The sequence below is a fragment of the Kryptolebias marmoratus genome, linkage group LG4 (genome assembly GCF_001649575.2).
Source record: "Kryptolebias marmoratus isolate JLee-2015 linkage group LG4, ASM164957v2, whole genome shotgun sequence".
Lineage (NCBI taxonomy): Eukaryota > Metazoa > Chordata > Actinopteri > Cyprinodontiformes > Rivulidae > Kryptolebias > Kryptolebias marmoratus.
Window position 1 is genome coordinate 14,107,238 of NC_051433.1, and position 21,063 is coordinate 14,128,300.

At 40.6% G+C, this 21,063-nt stretch overlaps 1 protein-coding gene across 2 annotated transcripts; it reads left to right on the forward strand.

The window, feature by feature from the left end:
* The first annotated feature begins 1,550 nt into the window (after positions 1-1,550).
* LOC108235650 lies at positions 1,551-8,523 on the forward strand. Of its 2 annotated transcripts, none has more exons than XR_003039152.2 (2): positions 1,551-8,094; positions 8,361-8,523. XR_003039152.2 is itself a non-coding variant. In XM_025005883.2 (2 exons), exon 2 carries the CDS (start codon positions 2,232-2,234, stop codon positions 7,629-7,631), a length of 5,400 nt encoding a protein of 1,799 aa, XP_024861651.1. In that variant the 5' UTR covers positions 1,551-1,747; positions 2,014-2,231; the 3' UTR covers positions 7,632-8,419. The 2 variants fall into 2 exon arrangements, 1 of the variants encoding a protein (XP_024861651.1); XM_025005883.2 differs by having other exon boundaries at positions 1,551-1,747; positions 2,014-8,419.
* The last annotated feature ends 12,540 nt before the right edge of the window (positions 8,524-21,063 follow it).

Consider the following 21,063-nt stretch of genomic DNA (forward strand, 5'->3'; position numbering starts at 1 on the left):
GGGACGAGCAAAGACATCGTGGAGGACAGAGTTTGGTCCTGGACTGTGGAGATGTGGGATTGGCTCTGGTTGCTCACAGGTGCTGATAATCAGGCGTCTGATCGTCAGAAGCTCAAAACAAGAGTCGACGGCAGAATAAGCTGTTTGACAGAGAAGATTTTCATGACTCCAACACACAAACTGAACTCTGCTGCTCAACACATAAACGCATTTTTCTGACATGTGGCACCACTTAAGAAGAAATAAACAGGCTTTTCAACAATATAAGATTTATTGCAAAGAAGTATTGTTACAACAGACATCAAGCAAACACAAATTTCCTTACTTTTAGTGCTACAGTATGTTCAGATTTTTATTTTTATTTTTTAAATATGTGCTTTCTTTTTATTCTTCATGTGTGAGTGAGCGCATGAATGGTTGTTTGTCTCGTTTGTCTCCATGTGTCCCCTGTGATGGACTTGCGGCCTGTCCAGGGTGTCCCCCTCCTCTCTCACAGTGACTGCTGGAGACAGGCACCAGCTCCCCGCGACCCAGAAAGGAGAAGCAGGTAAAGAAAATGGACGGATGGACGGACGGATATCGATCAAAAAAGTTATTATTGTTTTTTTTAGATCCAAAGTCAAAACTGAAGAGGTTACGTAAATCTTTTTTTTTTTTTTTTGGAAGTAAACATAACTGTTTTGGCAAAGTCAAAGTTTGATTTGTCAAATACTCATAAAACAGAGACGTGAACCTAGAAAACATGTTGGAACAGGACTAATATTTGTTGAGACTTTGAGACTCCTGTTGTTAAACTTTAAATTTCACAGTCATGATCTCCCTGGATCTAACGGACCGTCATGAGATTATGGGAAGGAAAAAAAAAAAACCCAGTTAAAATGCAAACAAAGGATTGTGCTCATGAGATTTAAAACTATCAGATCAATTTTGTTTATGGTTGACCAATTTTAACTTTAAATACAAAAAGCCAAGATCGTATCCAGTATTACGGATGGAAATCCAAAAGGTTCTTGTGTTGCAGGTCCCTGGCAACAGAGAGGAAAAAGTTATTTTTATTAGAAATAGACCATAAATGATAAGAAAAAGAAATGTTTTAGCATGCAGTGCTTATGGATTCATGAAGCAAACCCATAACAAAATGAAACAGAATATAAAGCACCTGTAGAGACACATCAAATTTCAACAATTCAACTTTGATTTTCCCTGGGCACTTAAGAAATAACAGCTTAACTATACAAGCCCCTTTCATACGTCACTTGTTTTTGTAGCATTTCGTGCTGTAAAAGCTCCACACAGAGAACTTAAAGTCTGCTTAAAACATAATAAAAATAATAACTAGGAGAGACATCTGTAGGCCCCGTTCATTGTCCAGGCGAAGCTTTCTTAAGTTATCGACATCACCATAAAACCCAATTTCATGCCTGCCTGTGGCATGTTTGGCAAATCTCAAACAGCTGAGCAGCTGTCGATCAGTGCAGACTGGTGGGGTAAAAAGGCTTTGAGGTATTTCAAGACTAGGAGACTGATTTAAAATAACTATTGGTGTGGAAAAGGCTGCCTAAAGGGAGACTGTCATGCTTGCCCTTTAAGGGGCGGAGCCTAGACCGCCAGTGAGCAGCATGCAGACCAGGAAGAGCAGAGATGAGAAAGAAGCTGCACCGGAGTTTACAGTCCTAAGTTTGTGTTGTTTAGTTGCTGTTTACAGTTCGTTTGCCAACTCATTCGACTTGTGTGCGTGAAAATAGAAGTAAGTAACATTGCAAGTTAAGAATGTAGTTTATTTAGCGGAACGTGCCGTTTTCACTCTTAATTGATGTTTGTTGAGATGCTTGTTCCTGCGAACATTTAATGAGAGCTACCAACGCGGGTTTCGTGTGTTACGTTATTTAGAAGCAACGTATGGAAAATTATTAATACTGTAGTCAGTCATAATGTAACTGTGACAGAATTTCAGTTAGTTATTTGGGATTATTTAAATACTGATGTTATATCATTATTCTGTATCTGTTCTAGAAACCACACACCCAGAGTTCTGTCAAGTAAGGAATAAACAGCAAATTCAAGTTAATTGAACACCCGGGAGTGAGACTGCTTTATTTGGAGTTCTAACCGGACTCATCACAGTGATCTGAACCTTCCAACCAGCATAAAACCAGTCCCTATTTTTTAATGGTCCTTCGAGCCGGATTAGCAGATTGCTGTTTTAGGATATAAACCCAGAGTCAACAGTAATGGACTCGCGACCGAAACGGCGAACATCGATGCCTTCCTACCTATCAGATTATGACCTAAGTGGACTCGGGGCTCAGAGTAAATTACGGACAGCAGTTCCAGCTGCATTGGGAGTCTCAGCAGAGCCAACAACACCGGAGCGTCCAACCATAAGATCTCCATCACCACCACTTAGTCAGAGCTTCGACATGGCGAATTTGAGGGATGATGAGGAACAAGAGCAGGAGCTTAGTCAGTCTATGGACCAGGCCACCGGAGAGCAGCGGACCCACCAAGTTCCTGAGTTTAATGCTGCTCTCGACGAGATACGCCAAGAGAACGCTGAGCTCCGTAAACAGTTCCAGAGTCTGATGGTTGCTTTACAGCCCAAGCCAGCAGCCCACCAGCCTTTATTCCCGCCTCCTCCACCTCAAGGTGTATACAGTGGTGGTGGATATGGACACTATCAACTCCCAACCAACACCCCAGCATACCAGCAGCTACAATATCCGACACTCAGCCCCCAAGGAAACCTACCTCAAGATCTTGGTCCTCACAGAGTTTCTCAGCACTATAGTGGTCTGTCTTATAACCCGTACTACGCCGTCACACCACAACAGCGTGCACCTTCTTATGCAGGGACAGATCCCTCATTTCTCCAGACACCCTGTTTTAATGAGCCACAGAGAGAGACCACATACCGGGGGCCGAAGCCCACCATCCCCAGTTTTACATCACCAGACCCCAGAGAGTTTGCACGAATGAAGATTGCCTTAGAGAATCTATTACCAGCTGATGCCACGGAAAGATACAAGTACCAGATCCTTACAGACCACCTTAGGTGTGAAGAAGCTTCACTTGTGGCAGACTCGTATTGCAACTCCAGGCAACCTTACACAGATACAATGCTGGCTCTCACCAAGATGTATGGACAGCCCCACAAACTTGCGGTGCAACGGATTGCAGAGTTAATGGATGGGCCAAACATACGCAGCGGTGATGTGAAAGGCTTTCGTCTGTTTGCCCTCAACGTGCGCTCATTAGTAGGCATGTTAGAACAGCTGGGGCAAAGAGGACAAGTCGAGTTAGTTTGTGGCTCTCATGTTTCAAGGCTCGTAAGTAAACTTCCTTATGACCTCAACGCCAGCTTTAAGAGGTTTATCCACCCCCTAAGACTGGCCATTCCCACCCTCGTTGACTTTGCTGATTGGCTAGAATACGAGCTAGAAGTCCAGGACGATGGCATGAAGCCTCCCAAACGAGAGGAGTTGTTTAATAAGAAGCCTGACACCAAACGCACTCCTAAACCCCCAGGTAAGACTGCTACTATCCTCCTGGGCACTGAGAAGGTTTTAAGATCAAGCAGTGTGGCAGCCCCATCTGCCTTTGAACAGCCAGCCAACAAATCTAAACGCGAAGATAAGGTAACGGCCTACTGTCCCTACTGTGATAATGACAAGCACTTCCTGAACAACTGTTCTAACTTTAAGAACCTGACCAAAGAACAGAAGGTGACATGGATTAAAACGAATAATAAATGTTGGCGTTGTGGACGTAATCACCAAGCTGCAAAGTGTACACTTAAAGCTCCCTGCAAGACCTGTGGTAGGAGACATCTGCTTGTGCTGCACGAGGTGAATGAGAGAGTAAAGGAAGGACCAGCACCAGAACCACCTTCGGTAGAAAGCTGTCTCGTTAATACTGCCAACAAAGTCAGGTACGTTGACCGTCCGGTCTACAACTGTAAGGTACTACTGAAAATCAGTAAGGTACTCCTGAGGAATGGTGACAAATCTCTCGAGACGTATGCTGTCTTAGACGACGGATCTGAGCGGACAATACTGCTCCAGTCCGCTGCCAAACTGTTGGGCCTTAAGGGAAGTAAAGAGGTGTTAGATCTCCGTACAGTCAGACAGGAAGTGGAGAAGCTCCACGGGGCGGCCGTGTCTTTCACCATTTCTCCAGCAGCCAATCCTGACAAAACGTACAATATTCAGAATGCCTTTACAGCTGAGCAACTGAGTTTAGCAGAACATTCCCATCCAGTTGCCTCACTCCAGCAGAAGTATAAGCATCTGTCAGGTTTGCCACTCCCTCCTCTAAACCGAGTCCATCCCATGTTGCTGATTGGCGCTGACTGTACACACCTCATTACACCTATTGAGCCAGTCAGACTAGGACCACCCGGTGGGCCAGCAGCCGTGAAGACGCTCCTTGGATGGACACTACAGGGCCCAGCTCAAACCATTGAGTCCATCACGAATGTAAGTCACTGTCTCTTCACATCTACACCATCCCCCGCAGAGCTGTTCTCATGTGTAGAGAAGTTATGGCAGATGGATGTGCTCCCTTACCGCAGTGAGAAGTTAGCGGTTAGGTCACGACAAGACCAAGAGGCAGTCAGACTCCTGCAAGAACAGACAGTGAGAGTCAATGTCAGTGGTGTTGAGCGTTATGCCACACCCCTTCTTCGAGTTAAAAATATGCCTCCCTTGAAAGCCACTCCAGAAGCAGTGTTGCCCCTCCTGAGAGGTATAGAGAAGCGCCTAGCCAAATCACCAGGGCAAGCTGCGGCCTATCAGCGGGAGATCGAGAAGCTCGTTGAAGCTGGCTATGTCGTGAAGTTGGGGGACCACCAATTGAAGACCAGTGTTGAAGCTTGGTATATACCCCATCATATGGTTCAACATAATGGGAAGAATCGGGTAGTGTTCAACTGCTCATTTCAGTACCAAGGCTACAACCTGAATCAACTCCTTCTACCAGGTCCCACTCTTGGCCCTGCGTTGCTACCAGTGTTACTACGCTTCAGGGAGCATGCTGTGGCCTTCAGCAGCGATATCCGTGGCATGTTCCACCAGGTGAGGCTCCTACCTAAAGATCGACCCCTGCTGCGGTTCTTATGGCGGGACATGAAGCGAGACAATCCCCCTGATGTTTATGAGTGGCAGGTACTTCCCTTTGGAACCACTTGCAGTCCTTGTTGTGCAACGTTTGCATTGCAGAAACACGTCACAGACCACAGCCAACCAGAAGATGACATGTGTGTTGCTATCAACAAGTCGTTCTACGTGGACAACTGTTTACAGAGTCTCCCATGTCCAGTAGCCGCCAAGGCACTCGTGGACAAACTGCACCATCTTCTGGCGGGCGGGGGATTCGAGCTAAGGCAGTGGGCGAGTAACAATCCCAATGTCATTCACCATCTTCCTCCAGACACCAAGTCAACTAGCTGTGAGTTGTGGCTCAATCAAGATCAGTCTGATATCCAAGAGCCAGCCCTTGGACTTCACTGGAATTGTAAGTCTGATACCCTCACTTACAAACACAGACACATCGATTGCTCAGTGGCTACTATGAGGAACATCTATAGAGTTTTAGCTAGCCAGTATGACCCTCTTGGCTACATAGTCCCTTATACCACCCGAGCCAAAGTTATTGTGCGCCACCTATGGGAGAAAAGGAGGGACTGGGATGACCCACAACTCCCTGAGGAGCTCCTGCAGAAGTGGTACGCATGGGAAGCAGAGCTGGCACAGCTGCATAAGATCACCCTACCAAGGTGCTACACTAGTCCTGGTCTGGACCAACCCAATTGTAAGAGAGACATCCATGTGTTCTGTGATGCGTCTGAACAGGCATATGGATCAGTGGCCTATCTGAGGACAGAGAGTCCAGAGGGAGAAGTTGAGGTAGCTTTCCTTGCAGCTCGGTCTCGTGTTTCCCCAAAAAAGCAACAATCCATTCCTCGGTTAGAGTTGTGCGCTGCTCTAACAGGTGCCCAGCTCTACAAGGTCATCAGCACTGAGTTGACCCTTCCCATTCGCAGCTGCATCTTTTGGTCTGATTCGGCCACAGTTCTAACCTGGTTGGGTTCAGACTCCTGCAGATACAAGGTCTTCGTAGGCACTCGTGTAGCGGAGATACAAGAACTGACAGAAGCTGCCACATGGAGGTATGTGCCATCACGAGATAACCCAGCAGACGACATCACTCGTGGCCTCACTATCCAAGACATCAGTACAGGTAGTAGATGGACAGATGGACCTGTATTCTTGAAACTAGCTCCAAGTAACTGGCCTGATCTACCACCCCCACACCAGAGTGAACCTGAAGGTGAGCTGAAGCGACAAGTTGTTTGTCTATCTATGTCCAGCTCTAGTGTCCCAGATCCACACCAGTACCGGACTTGGGACAACTTCTTAGAAGCCACTGCACATCAGCTTTACGGGGCGGCTGACCCCAACCACCCCCTCACTGCTGATTCCTACGCTGCTGCTGAGCTAGAGGCGCTACAACAAGCCCAGAAAGAGTCATTGCTTGAGGAAATCACCCAGTTAAAAGACGGTAAACCCATTTCCAAATCTAGTCGCCTTCTTCTACTAGCACCTGAATTTGATGAGAAAACAGGACTCATCAGAGTAGGAGGCTGTTTACGCCGCAATCCTGACCTGACAGTAGAGGAAGTGCACCCTGTTGTTCTGGACCCCAGACATGCTTTGACCCAACTCATCATACAAGATTATGATTATAAGCTTCAGAATCCCGGGCCAGAAAGGGTGTTTGCTGAGATCAGAAGGAGATACTGGGTGTTACGTGGGCGTGAAGCAGTACGCCGCCATCAGAGATCCTGTGTTGAGTGCAAGAGGTGGAAGGGACGCCCAAATCCACCCAGGATGGCAGACCTCCCTCCAGCCAGACTGCGTCTGTTTAAGCCACCATTCTATTCTACAGGTGTGGATTGTTTTGGCCCATACATCATCAAGATTCGACGCAGTAGCGAGAAAAGGTGGGGAATATTGTTTAAATGCCTAACTACAAGAGCAGTCCACCTTGACCTGATTCCCAGTATGGACACAGATGCGTTCCTAATGGCTCTGAGACGCTTTATAGCCAGACGTGGGAAACCTAAGGAGATTCTCTGTGACCAGGGTACGAACTTCAGAGGAGGAGAACGTGAGCTGCAGGAATCATTTCAAGCACTTCATCCCGACCTCAAAGAGCGGCTCGCATACCAGCAAATCAGATTTGCCTTCAATCCTCCTGGATCCCCCCACTTCGGAGGTTGCTGGGAGCGAGAAATCCGCTCACTAAAGATTGCTCTTCAGGTCATTCTTGGAGCCCAAACTGTCACTGAAGAGGTGTTACACACAGTTTTGATCGAAATCGAGGGGATGCTCAATTCAAAACCTCTGGGTTACACTTCATCTGAAGTAGCAGATCCTGACCCCGTCACCCCTAACTACCTTCTCATGGGGCGGCGGGATGCCTCGTTGCCACAAGTTGTCTATGACGGTCCAGAGATTCTCGGGCGGAGAAGATGGAGGCACAGCCAAAATCTAGCCGACCATTTCTGGCATCATTTCCTAAAATACTACCTGCCAGGACTCCAAGCCCGTCAAAAATGGCAGACTGAATAGGCCAATCTACAAGTCGGAGATGTGGTCATGATTGTGGACAATCAGCTTCCGCGGGCCCTTTGGCCTGTGGGTAAAGTATCTCAAGTTTTTCCTGGACCAGACACCCGGATCAGATCAGCTGAAGTAACTGTAAAGGGAAGAACGTATGTACGACCAGTTGCAAGACTTGTCAACCTACCTGCCTTGCCTACGGACGATTAATCACCCCCTTTACCTCAGCCTTTTTAGTTATTCGTATTCACAAGTGAATACGGGGGCGGCTGTGGAAAAGGCTGCCTAAAGGGAGACTGTCATGCTTGCCCTTTAAGGGGCGGAGCCTAGACCACCAGTGAGCAGCATGCAGACCAGGAAGAGCAGAGATGAGAAAGAAGCTGCACCGGAGTTTAGTCCTAAGTTTGTGTTGTTTAGTTGCTGTTTACAGTTCGTTTGCCAACTCATTCGACTTGTGTGCGTGAAAATAGAAGTAAGTAACATTGCAAGTTAAGAATGTAGTTTATTTAGCGGAACGTGCCGTTTTCACTCTTAATTGATGTTTGTTGAGATGCTTGTTCCTGCGAACATTTAATGAGAGCTACCAACGCGGGTTTCGTGTGTTACGTTATTTAGAAGCAACGTATGGAAAATTATTAATATTGTAGTCAGTCATAATGTAACTGTGACAGAATTTCAGTTAGTTATTTGGGATTATTTAAATACTGATGTTATATCATTATTCTGTATCTGTTCTAGAAACCACACACACCCAGAGTTCTGTCAAGTAAGGAATAAACAGCAAATTCAAGTTAATTGAACACCCGGGAGTGAGACTGCTTTATTTGGAGTTCTAACCGGACTCCCCACAGTGATCTGAACCTTCCAACCAGCATAAAACCAGTCCCTATTTTTTAATTGGTGAAACATTAGGTTACATAGACTCTTTTAACAACTGCAGCAAATGTAAAATAGCTCTTTTAGTTCTCACATCTCAAGTATTTTTAATTAGCATTTTTTATTTACAGTAGCATAAGTGTTGCATTGAACATCATGTCGGGCTGAATCACAGGTTGGTGCTTAGCAGCCATGGATGGTATTAGCAGTAGCTCTACGAGATGCTAATCCCAGGCAATCTGTAGAAGCAAGAATGTTGGAGCACTAATCCTTTGAAAATTTGCTTACGGTGCAATTAAAAACCGCTGTGCCATCACAAGAATGGTTTTACTTTCCTGAAGCTGGGTCCTGTGGGGTTGTCGTGAGCAGTCAGTGACTTACCTGCCGTAGACTCTCTCTGAATGACTTCAGTTTGGAGAAACAAAAAGAAAGTTTGACCAGACACTGAAGCTAAAGGCCAGTCTAGAAGAGGCCAAAAACTAAAGTAGATTGCTGCCATCTTAAAACAACTCCAATCTGAAAAAAAATTAAAAAATGTTAGCAGTTCATGTGAATGTCACTGCTGTATTAGAGCTGTGTAGAAGAAGATACTTAGGATATGGCTAGTCACTCTGAAGACCGCGTTGGTCTGCAGATCATTACCTGTAATGTTCCAACTGGAACATCCATCCATCCATTTTCTTTACCCGCTTCTCCATTCCGGGTCGCGGGGAGCTGGTGCCTATCCCCAGCAGTCCAACTTGAACATGTACTGCAAAATGAAATGCATTAAGTTTAGCCTGAGAAACTAATTGAAGTAAAGTGGTGTAATGATAATAATAATCCGGGGGGGGGGGGAATCATGTTTATTCGTTTATAAAATTGGTGGTGGGGGTGGAAAGGTGTTCCATTTTAGATCCAGTTTTGCTCTGACTATCTATTAGTTTGCCCGTCCACTCAGAACTAAGTGTTTTCTCCAAACTGAAGTAATTTAGAGAGCTATCTGCTGCACATAACATACTGACTACTGCATCATCTAAAATCCTAATCTACTGTTTATTGGTAAATGCAACCATCATGGATAAATGTTTTCAACTCATATTGGAAGATGAACTTACCACCAAGAGAATTATGTTCTAGTTGCTCATTATTAGTTGAAATGTGTAAAACTGATCAAAACAAAGAACAACCTGCAGTCCTGGACCTTTAGTTTTGTCTAAACTTCCCTGAACCTTAGTTACATAATCATCCTTCATTAGATAAGTGATTGATTTTTGTCCCGATGAAGCTGTGTGTATCCAGTGTCAGAGCTGTGATTGTTTTCTTCCTGATTGTCAAACAGGAAATGATTAAAATCTCTGCCAAACGACAGTGATCACATAGCTGGACGAAGTCCAAGCAGCGATAACGATGTTGGAAACAAACAGAGGAGACAAAGCAAAACGAGGAGTTCATTGAGACGAGCCAAAATCACTAATTAACTATTCGACAACATGTCTCTATAAAATACTGCTTGTCAACAGCTCGTTGTTTGGAGCATTGACAGATCAGTTAATGTTCTCATTTTTTATTTTCTTCTTCATTCTTGTTCTTTTTGAGGGACGCGCGCAGCCGTCGCTTGTTTTATCTGATGTCCTCAGCATCCTCCAGTTGTTCTCCGATTAGATGAACAGTAAAATACATGAGGAACGCTGCTGCAAGGAGTTTATCTTAAAACGTGTGAGCAGTCCTTTTCCTTGTCTTGAACAAGCAAAGTAAAAATAAAAGTTGGCATTTAATTCCAAATTGTATTAAATTGGACCAACAGAATGAATTAGAATGATTGAATTAGAGGATAAATTAGCTTCTTGGCTTGAAGAATTATTTGGACCAGTTTCTAAATAAATAAAGCTGTAGCTCAGAGGGTTTTGCAAGAATATACAGTAGTTATCTTTTTTTAAAAAAAACTTGAAAATATCAAACACGAGAAAACAAGCTTTGAAGCTTTGTAATAAGAATGAAAATTATATCCATGTTTGATGCATGACTCATTATGATTTATTATACAAATGAATGAAAGATATATCATGAATTCCTTGTCCTTATCATGAACTAATGGATTCATTTTAATTACATCACACTCATAAATGATCAGCTCACCAACTTTCATTTACCTTTTTTAAATGGTGGATTGATTTATAGACACCAAGTTAGCCGGTTTCCACAAATATTTCTTTTAGATTCATGCCTTTAATGATGTTCTCGCTGAGAATTTATTGCCACTTTTGAAAATACGAAGCAATTATTTTAAATTTCATCTCTGAATAGGCATATACAATAAAATGAGAACGTGTCTTGAGTCAGACATTCAGATTTTGTGATGTTTACTGAAAGTACAAAGATGAGGTAATAATAGAACAAAAGCCCAAATAATTACTGTTTATCACCTGCTGCCAAAAAGTGAGAGATGATGATATTTATCTGTGTGTGTGTGTGTGTGTGTTCTGTTAGCAGAACGTCTCATGAACCACTGGACAGAATTTAATAAAGAAAGTAATCATTGGATGCACATCTACAACTGATTAACTTGTGGGGTCAGCCCTAATTCAAGATGGCTGCCACAGCTAATCGACCTTAGCAACACATAAATGGCAGCCAGTTTTACAGATACTGAGCTAAGTTTGGGTGCGGTAGTAACTGAGAGTCATTCACAGCACATACTCTGAGTGTGACAGCTCACATATATCTCACATATTAGTTTGTGCAAAGATTATTTTCAAGGTTTGACCAAAACTGCTACAAATCTAATTTCTCAACAAAAGATGATCTTAGAAAACTTGGACTCAGCGGGTGATATGCATTCCTTCAAGGAATACTAGACCTTTAATTGCTCAAGTTGTTATATGGGAGAACATCATTTATTCAGGTAAACATGTATTACTGGTTGAATAATGATTAATATTTTGTCATCTGAGAGCCTTTAATGTTCTTCTGATCAAATCTTAATCAAGATGTGCTGCTGATGGCAACTAGACTTCCTTTAAACTGACCCGCATTCAGTAGATTTTTTTTTTTTTTTGTGATAGGCTTGGATCTGAGTTTAATGTTTCTGGAAACCTGTTAATTTGACAAATGATTACTGTCAATAAACGTACAAAGTAACAATAAATTATTATTTAATAAATAGTTATCATTGAAGTGTGAAATAATCAAACGAATCCACAGCGAACTGATCATCAATTCATGGTGAGAAAGAGGAATTCATAGTGTAATTAGCTTTAATTTGTGCTTTAAATCATCACGACTTGTTTGTTAATTAAGGATTAGTTAAGTAAAGAGTTTGTCTCTTCATTATGAACTGTTCCACCCCAGAGATAATGTTTATCGGTTGTTGCCTGTTGTTTTCCTATTAGATGTGAATGTTTGCTTTACCATGGATTTTATGTACCTGCCAAAACTCTGCATTTAAACTCAAAGCGCTAAACTATGTATATATATATATATATATATATATATATATATATATATATATATATATATATATATATATATATATATATGTTTTATTTCTCTCTTTGCAGTTTGGCATAAAATGCTGATTGCATCACCTAACCTCACAATGCCACCTGGGAGTGTAAGAGCTCATTTACTTGTTTCCTTGGTAAGACGGGAATGTCATCAGACATGTTCATGAGGCTCTGCGCAGCCTGACAGATGCTGGATTCAGACACGCAATATGCTCATTACATGGTGAGCCTGTTGTTGCAGGTTCAAGAGGCGACAGCTGCTTTTGGTAAATGTTCCTATTAGCCAAGAATACCAGAATGATTAAAACATGTTATACAGACGCCTACCTGTATGGAGACATTTAGACCTGCTTAATATTCAGGCTTGTGTGTGCAGGTTTGAGCAGATGAGCCCTTTTTTGTGTCTGCATTCAGAGTCAGTGCAAAGATTTGGTTCAGATTTGTCTTCCTTGCACAAAACGCCAACTAAAGTCGTAACAGCTCACATTTTCTGAAGCGGAGTTCTGTGAGGAGGTCAGGAATATTTCATATCTTACCTGTTGGAGATAGCTTTTTGTATGGCCTCGGTTCGGAGAATCAGTCTAATTTATCAACATGTATAATAACTAGAGACAGGACTGGAATTTGAAGCCACAAGGGACAAGCGCCCCTCCAATATAATCTTTAAGTCCCGCCTCTCCATGCAAACCAGTGGAACATTTTCCTAAATAAAAAAATAAGAATACACTTAAATATTTTTTTTCAGTAGTTGAATTTTGTTGTTTCTCATAATACTGACCTTGTTGCTGTATGTTCAAATGTGCATTTTTTTCCTGTCAATTGAAAAGCTATTTTATACATTTTTACATTGTGCTGTAAAAGTTCAAATACATAGTTACTTTCATAGATTTCTATGCTCATTTATAAGCACAAATAGCAGCAGCAGAAGCCAGCTGTAGCACTTCCTGTGCATCCTGTTGCATTTCCTGCAGGAGAATCAGATTCTGCTGGAATAACTGTGCAATGTGACACTGACTGTAAAGGTTTCTAAAATTTCACTTGCACAAAGTGCTATGAATTTTTGAAGATTGGAGTTGTTTTAAGAAGGCTTTAATCCTCTCTGGTCTCAGCTCTGCTCAGACTAGCTATTGTCCAGACTATTCATCAGTCTGGACAGAATTGAACTCTGGCATGAAAAGGGCATTCAAAAAGCTACGCACAACAGGAGAGATGTTATTTGTTTATAACTTTTCTACAGAACCCCACTTAAAAAGACCTAAGCTATCCCTTTAATAGTTCTTAAAGTTTGCAATTATACAGATGAGAATATTGATGTGCAGTTATGATGTTAATGTTGCACAGAAAATCAATTATAAACATGTCACAGCCCTTTAAATGAAGTGAAATTCTGTCTGGCTCGTCTTTCTCCTGAGCAGTGACTGTCTCTTAACACTGGACGTGATTGCGTTCAGAACGAAGCTCTTCTTTCTGTGGTCTAAGGCTGGAGCGAAGCACGAATAGTTGAGTAGGTCACTGCATGACTAATTTGAACTCACCATGATATTACACCAACCAATTAATGTTCATTTGGTTAAGCAGAGTTGGGACATCACACAGCGTTTTTCTTTTCTTAGTAAATTAAAAATATCTTGCTCTTCTTTTTTCCCTCAGACTCACTTTTACATATCAGGAGATAATAATGCGTATCTGCTGCCTGGTTTCAGGAGTTTAGAGTCTGCCCAATAACTGCTAATTTAAATGAGAAAAATGAGCCACAAAGACAAATTCTTTTAATGGCCTCTTTCCCTTCCAGAGATAAGAATGTGTCCCTTAACAGCTTGCTGTGTGATGAGTTGAGAGGCCTCGTTTTTTTTTGGAAGGAAAGCTGAAAACAAAAGACTTCCAGCTCTCATCTGTCACTGAGTGGATTCTTAAAACTCCTTTGCTCAAAAGTGTTGTTCTGTAGCCAACTTTAAAGTTTGACCCCAAAGGACAAAAGCAAGTAAAAAAAAAGGAGAAATATTTTTAGGAATCAAACTTCCCTTCATGCATGCTGAGGTTTGGTGAGCTGAAACAGAATAGTGTGAGGCCAACATTCAAATCTACTTTTGCAGATTTATTTTGTGTGTGTGTGTTTAATTGAAATTACATTTTTTTTTCTGCTAATTTTCCTTCATTAGGGTTTATTTTTGTTAATAAATCCTCTCAGAAGAGACAGGAAGCTCCTCTGTTCTTCAGCAGGAGGTGTGACATCGGCTAATGAGGCAGATGGGAGGCTAATTAGAGGTGAAATGCCTTTTCATCTAGACTTTTATTTTAAATTGAAACACCTTATTTAAAAAAAAAAACTCTTATAATGATAGTTCTTTAGAAGTCAAATGATCCTCTTGAACTTTTTAATCAGTTATTTTTAATATAAAAGCCTGTCTGATTTTAGACGTGCAAAATCAGTGTAAATTAGTTAGAGCTTTGGTGCTTTTATCCATTTTTTAATGTTTTTATGGCTGTTACTGTGGATGTTTGGGTTTAACAAGCTTACAATAATTCCCTAATCTGAAAGGAAATGTCTTGTGGAACAAACAAAACCAAAAAAAAAAATCAGTAAATAAAGGCAAAGTAATACTTGAAGTGATGTAGACCACCTGCTGCTTTTTATATGAGAGTTTTAAACAAAGATTGTTTTTTTTTTTAGCCTTTTTAGTCATATCTAGAAAATAACCTCATCCCACCCAATCAATGATTGCTCAGAGTATGTGTTGGGAGTGACTCTCAGCTACTACCACACCAAATTTTAGCTCATTTTAGTACAGCTGACTAAGTTGTAGCTATTTTTGTGTTTGCTAAGGTTGATTAGATGTGGCGGCCATCTTTAATCAGGTTGACTCCAGAAGTCATTTAGCCGTAGATGTAACGTTTGTTGATTTTATTTTGAAAGTTCCAGTAAAAATATGTCCATTTGTTCAGGAGGTATTTCGCTAACACAACAGACAACAAATATACAGACACAGGCAAGTACATCATCTCCCGCCTTCTGGCAGCGGACAAAAAACAGACTGACTGAAAAGTTTTTTTTTTTTTTTTACCTACAGATTTATGATTTTTATCCGTTTTTGTGTTTTACTTCCAAATATGAGTCAAAAAAGAGAATCGGAATCCTTTTTGTCTTTAAAGTTATGTAAAAGTTAAAAATCATGCCACTTTACATCAAGTGATCATCACTCTGCAGGGTTTATTTTTTCTCTCTGCTGCTGAAGTTGAACTGTTTGGATTTATTTATTCCCTTTTTAAAATAAATACAAAAGCAATTACTGCTTTCTTATTGTGTAATTCTAAACGTGCTGTTCTTCTGTGGGGCTTTATCAGAACAAAACCTTACAGAGTATGTTAAAATATGCCTTGTTCTGGCTCTGAGCTGGTGGTGAAATTAAAAAAACAAAAAAACAACAACAGATTTTTAAAGGACAAACTCAAATTAGCTTTAAAAAAGAAATGAAACAGAGAAAACGTCTTCTCCCCTCCGTCTCCAGCGCCTCTGGCAGAACAAGACAAACTGTAATTTGTCCCAGTGCTGGTGCTCTCCTGCACCTCATAATTTCATTCTGCCTTCATTATTGCACCGTTTTCCCCGGATCCCTTTTATTTTTAATTTGAGCTATTACAGCAGGGTAAATTCATTTGTGCTACATGACTGCGCACAAATACAAGACTGAAAATCTAAAAAGTTGTCTGAACTTTAATTTGTCCAAAAGGACTTATTTATAAAACATATAAGAGTGCATATTAGATATAAAGAGGGCAGAAGATGTTTCAGCACCTTAAATGATGCTTATTTTCTTGTGCCAACAGATGTCTCAACCTTCATATGTGTAAAATTTGTTTCGTCATGACTTTCATTCTGTTTTCATATTTAGAGAGATTTTTTTTGTTTGTTTTAGTAATAAATGTTTTTTTTTTCCGCCTGAGGCTGATGCTCATATTTGAGCCTGTTATTGGAGTTGGTGCAGAGATAACCTTAGAAGGCAGTAAAGCAGCAGCAGCGGAGCTGTATCGCCTGTGTTAAATTCCTGTGGTCTTATCTCACCGAGAGGGAGATAAGACCCCATAAAGGAGGTTAACTGGGGGAAGAACTGGCTCTCCACTGCACAGAAACTTTGTGAGTTTCTTATTGGTGAAATGGGAATTCACCAGCAGCACCTGTTTGAAAGATACTCTGATGGTTCATTTGTCTAAGTTGCTCGGGTGTTTTAGGACCTTTGCCACAGCTGACATTTTATCTTCACAGAAAACAGAAGTATTCAGGCTAAACACATAACGTTATTTTTTCTTCTCAAAATAAACCATCAGGTCTCACACAACACTGTGATCATTAAAGGTTAAAGGTCTTGAAGGAGTTCATATCACCCACCGCCTTTCATGACTGAGATCATCTTATTTTGAGAAATGACTGAGTTGTTCTAACCTCGAAAAATATATTATGCTCAATCTCATACGATAATGCGAGACGTCACATTCAGAGTCTATGTGTTGGGGATCAGTCTCAGCTACTACCACACCAAAAAAAAGTGTTATAAGATTTTTTTTGGTGTTTTTTTAAGGGTCAGTTGGCCTTGCCAGCCATCTTAAATGGAGCCTAGGCATAAATTCAAACAGGAAGACCTGCATCATCCAATCGCGGCGTCATGCGCTTCCACTGCAGCCTATCGGCACCTCCATCTTAACCAATCAGCGAGCAAGCCTTCGTTTAAAAGGACTACCATCATGGCTTCATCCGTTCACCAGCCGAACTTCAACCCTTCTCCACCGCTGTTTTGCCAGCTCCTTCAAGCTTCCTTCCTCTCTTCGACCTCCAGCACCAGAGTCCGGCCTGGGGAAGACGCCTCTAATCCTCATCCTGAGCTTCTCGTCCAAGCTCATTGCTATTCACAGCACTCACGTCTTCTGCCGGGGTCCGAGCGCCAAAATCTTACACCTTTCATGTCTAATAAAACTATTTAATTGCAGCTTTTCTCTGTGTGAGTCTCTCCAGGGTGAAATTGAGTTTATTCCAAAAGTTATTCAGTTGTGGATGTACAACCAATGATTACTTTTTTGCAAGTTTTATTAAAATTTGCCAAATTTATAAGATATTTTGGTAACACACACAGGCAAAAAGGTACTTATTCTGTCTTTGCCTTTTGTGGCAGGTGATAAAAATGTATTAGAGGAAATAATGAGAGAATCCCCTGTCGAAAGTTATTATACCTTTAGTTCTTAATACTGTGTGCTGTCTCCTTTAGTCTCAGTGACATTGAAGTTTTTTGTTCCAGTTGTTATTAACACACAGCAGGGCTGCCGATTCTGCTTGACAAAAATACCTGGAAATTCTCAAGTTGTCTTGAATAAACAGCAGGTCTGAGATCTCCATGAAGTGGCTTGATGAAACCGAGGTCAGGAGTTGGTAATGGCCACTTCAGATTTTTTACTTTCCTCTGCTGGAGCTGCTGAAGTGTCCAGTTGTCCTTCTTACTAGTTTTGTTAGAAAAGTCCAAGTAAGTCCCTGAGGAAGCCTTTAGGCTGACGAGTTCAAATAGTCCTGCAGTATTTTCTGATACTGTATTGCATTTATCTGATCATCACTTCTGACGAAATATCCCCAAAACATCAGAGATCCACCTTCATGGTTTCCGACAGGCCGTGTTGAGTCTTCTCCAAACCTAAAGTTTGTGGTTGTGAGCAGAAGATTTGATTTTTGGTCTCATTTCAACAAATGACTTGAAAAGTTTCGTCTCGCTGCTTTTTTTTTTAGCGTCTCAACTTTTCAGCCCATTCTTGTTCAAGTGCCTCCTTAGCGTGACTCTTGAAACAGCTATGCCACTTTCTTGCAGTGAAGCCTATATTTCAGCTGAAGTAGTTTAAGAGGTTTTCATTTCCACCCAGACCAATTTTCTTGGCAGCAAAAGCTGAAACTTTTGATGGTCTATCTGATCATGGCTTAGTATCAATATCAGTATCAGTAATTCTCTTATGCTTTCTCCCTTTGAACAGCCCTTATGGGCATTTTCATGTATGTTTTATAAATTTTATTATCCCATTTATTTTCAGGCATTACAGCTACCTTTTCTTACAGACTTTTTTTTTTTGCTTTTCCCATGGTTCAGTAGACAGCAAAGACAGTGAACTGAGTGAAATATGTAGAATTTCTTTTTTTAAAAAGCTTAAAAAAACTTAATGACTTTTTATACATCACCAACACTTCTAATCAAACATGTCCCAGGTGTGGAACCATTCCTTTTAAAGCTAATTTGAGTACACTATCAGTCAGAACATTTAAAGACGACTCATCAAAACCATTTGGGTGATTTTAGTTTTTTATTATATTTTAAAAGGGAAGAAGACAAACGTTTCATAATATATTGCTGTAACTGATCGCTAAAACAAAATAAAAGAGAGGTTTTCCAACAACTGGATTTTTTAAAAATATAATTCTGCACAAAAATGCAAACCTAAGAGCACAACTGAATACATACGATCATGTTGACTAAATATGTGGCTGCCACAATCAACTAACCCTACAAAACACCAAATAGCTGTAATCCAGTCAGTTTTATAGATAATGAGCTAAAATTTGATGTGGTTGTAGCAGAGAGTACTTCAAGTGCTACTCATTGTGCAAAGGGTTTGCTTGAAACATCAGCATTTACTGTTTTTATTTCTCAACAAAAGATGATCCTAGTTTAAAACTCTGGCATGAAAAGAGGCGAGCAATGTGTACTCTATTTTAGAGCTTTTATTTCTATATATATATTGCCATAGAAATCAAAACATTTTGAAGACAAGATGACCAATGAGGATTTGTGTGGGAGTTTTGTACTGATTTGTACTTTGATTAGACAAAAAGGATGAATGTTTTTGAGCAAGGGTTTTTTCTTTTTATCTCTGTTTGAATTTTGATTAAAAACAACAACAGAAATTAACACAAAGAAACAGTGGCACTCAGCACTGTTTTCAGAAAGAAAATTGACTTTGAGCAGCTGAATGTGAAAAAATTTAGTGTATTTAGAAAGACTGCAGGTGGTTTAATGTTTACTTTGCTCATGTAGTGCTTTATTTTGTTAAAAAATCTAAAAAAATTAAAAATGCATTACTTATAGTGCATAATTCATCAAAATTCTTTACTAACCTGATTCAGTTCTGGAAAGTTATATAAATTACACAATGAAACAAGTTTTTTTTGTTTGTTTGTGTTTAAATTTAAATGAAGCTCCTTTGAATTAGATTTAATTTTACCCAATATGTATTTCAGCTATGTGAGTGTTTACAAATTACTTAAGAAAATTATGTGCAGGTTTTGAACACAATCTGCTCAAATGCTTCTAGAAATATCTCAACTGAACTGTGAAAACTGGACAGAAACTAATTAGTGTTTTAAATTAAAAATAGCATGTTTTTCACTGAGTGTGTTTCTGATTGTCTGAGCTAATCCTTAATGTTCCCTTTACTTCTTTGAAAAATCCCAACATCTGCCTGAAAAAGCCTCCTTTTCGCTCTCAGCCTCAGCTTTCTGTGTGTAAAGACTGGGATGAATTGAATAAGATGAACTGTGGAAATGGGCAATTTCTTTTTCCATCAATACCTTCCATGTCTGGATTTCTTGGACATTTTCAGGTATATAAATATATGTTTAACAACATCCCTGCATCTTTTTCAGCACTGAGTTTGATATATATATATATATATATATATATTATATTATCACCTTCTTCTCCTTTCCCCTTCCTGGCATTATTTCAGACTGTTTTGCTTCTTTTTCTGCTCGTCAGAACCTGTTCTCAGTGTTTCATCTGGTATTATGCGAAGGTTATGCAGAAACAAAGGTTAGATAAAAGCAAATATTGAGGAACTCAGCAGGAAATTGAAAACACAGGAGACCAACCATAATCTACAGCCCCCATTGCCAGAGGTGAAGGGATGATTTCACATCTTCTCTCAACGACAGCTGCTCGTGACGCTACAAGAACACAAAACGAAGTGGCACCAAAGGTTGACAAGTTTTACGTTGTTGCTGAAAACTCAACAGACTGACAGCTGGATTCCTGGGACTCAGTCTGTTAAAGGGACAATCTGGTCATTTTTGAAACAATGTTCTGTCAAATAGTTATCAGTGGTTAGTACGTTATCAGAGTACAGAGGAAAGGGCAAAAGTCTAATATCATTTTAATGCAGACAACATATATCTTTATAATTTATATATTTAGGAATAATTCACATTTGGCAGAAAGAGTGAGGAATGAACTGATGGATAGGAGCTTTTTCTGCAGTAATTAAGGCATTCTTCTGGTCTTTAGTGGTAAAAAAAACAAAACTAAATTGCTGGTCCATCCTTCATCTATGTTAATTAGATGTGTATCATGACTTAAAGAGACAGAGTGAGGAGTTCTATCATCCAGGAGGACTTCTGAATGGAGCTGAGGTGGTTCTAGGTATCTTGATCAGGGAAGAAACCCCTGGAGGGATTATATATCCTGTCTGGCCTGGGAATGCCTCCCCCCAGGAGGAGCTGGAGTCACTGGCACTAGAGATTTCTGGGTTTCCCTCCTGAACCTGCTACCTCCGCAACAAGACCTCTGATAAGCAGAAATGGACAAATTCTCATTTATCAGCATTGATTTTGTCCAGTGATTAATTTTAACACATAACTAGATGTTGTTGGTTTTGTAATCAGGGTTTATTGTAACATGCGCAACAAGTGTTTCAATATGGAGATGTCCTGCTTTCTTTTACATCATAGAAATGGCGAGAAATGCCCAACATGAAAGCCCATTACAAATGTTCCCATATGACAATAAAGCATGCCATTTGTTAGCTTAGTCATGCTAACGTGGTGAGAAAACATCAGCAGGTATAGTTAAGAGACAAGTTTTTTTTGCAGCTGAACCGAATAAAAAGCTTAAATGGGTGTTATGCAAACAACATGCGAGGCAGAAAATGTGTAACGCAAGCAATTTAAACAATCTTACGGTGGGAAACTGGTCCAGGCTGTCCAGGCATGACAGCATAAAATCCTATTATACTACGGATGAGGTAGGTAAACCTGAGGGAAAAGAGCTAGACAAAAAAAAAAA

What these genes read in the sequence shown, in the direction of transcription:
- LOC108235650 (XM_025005883.2), top strand. Translation starts at nt 2,232, where the DNA reads ATGGACTCGCGACCGAAACGGCGAACATCGATGCCTTCCTACCTATCA.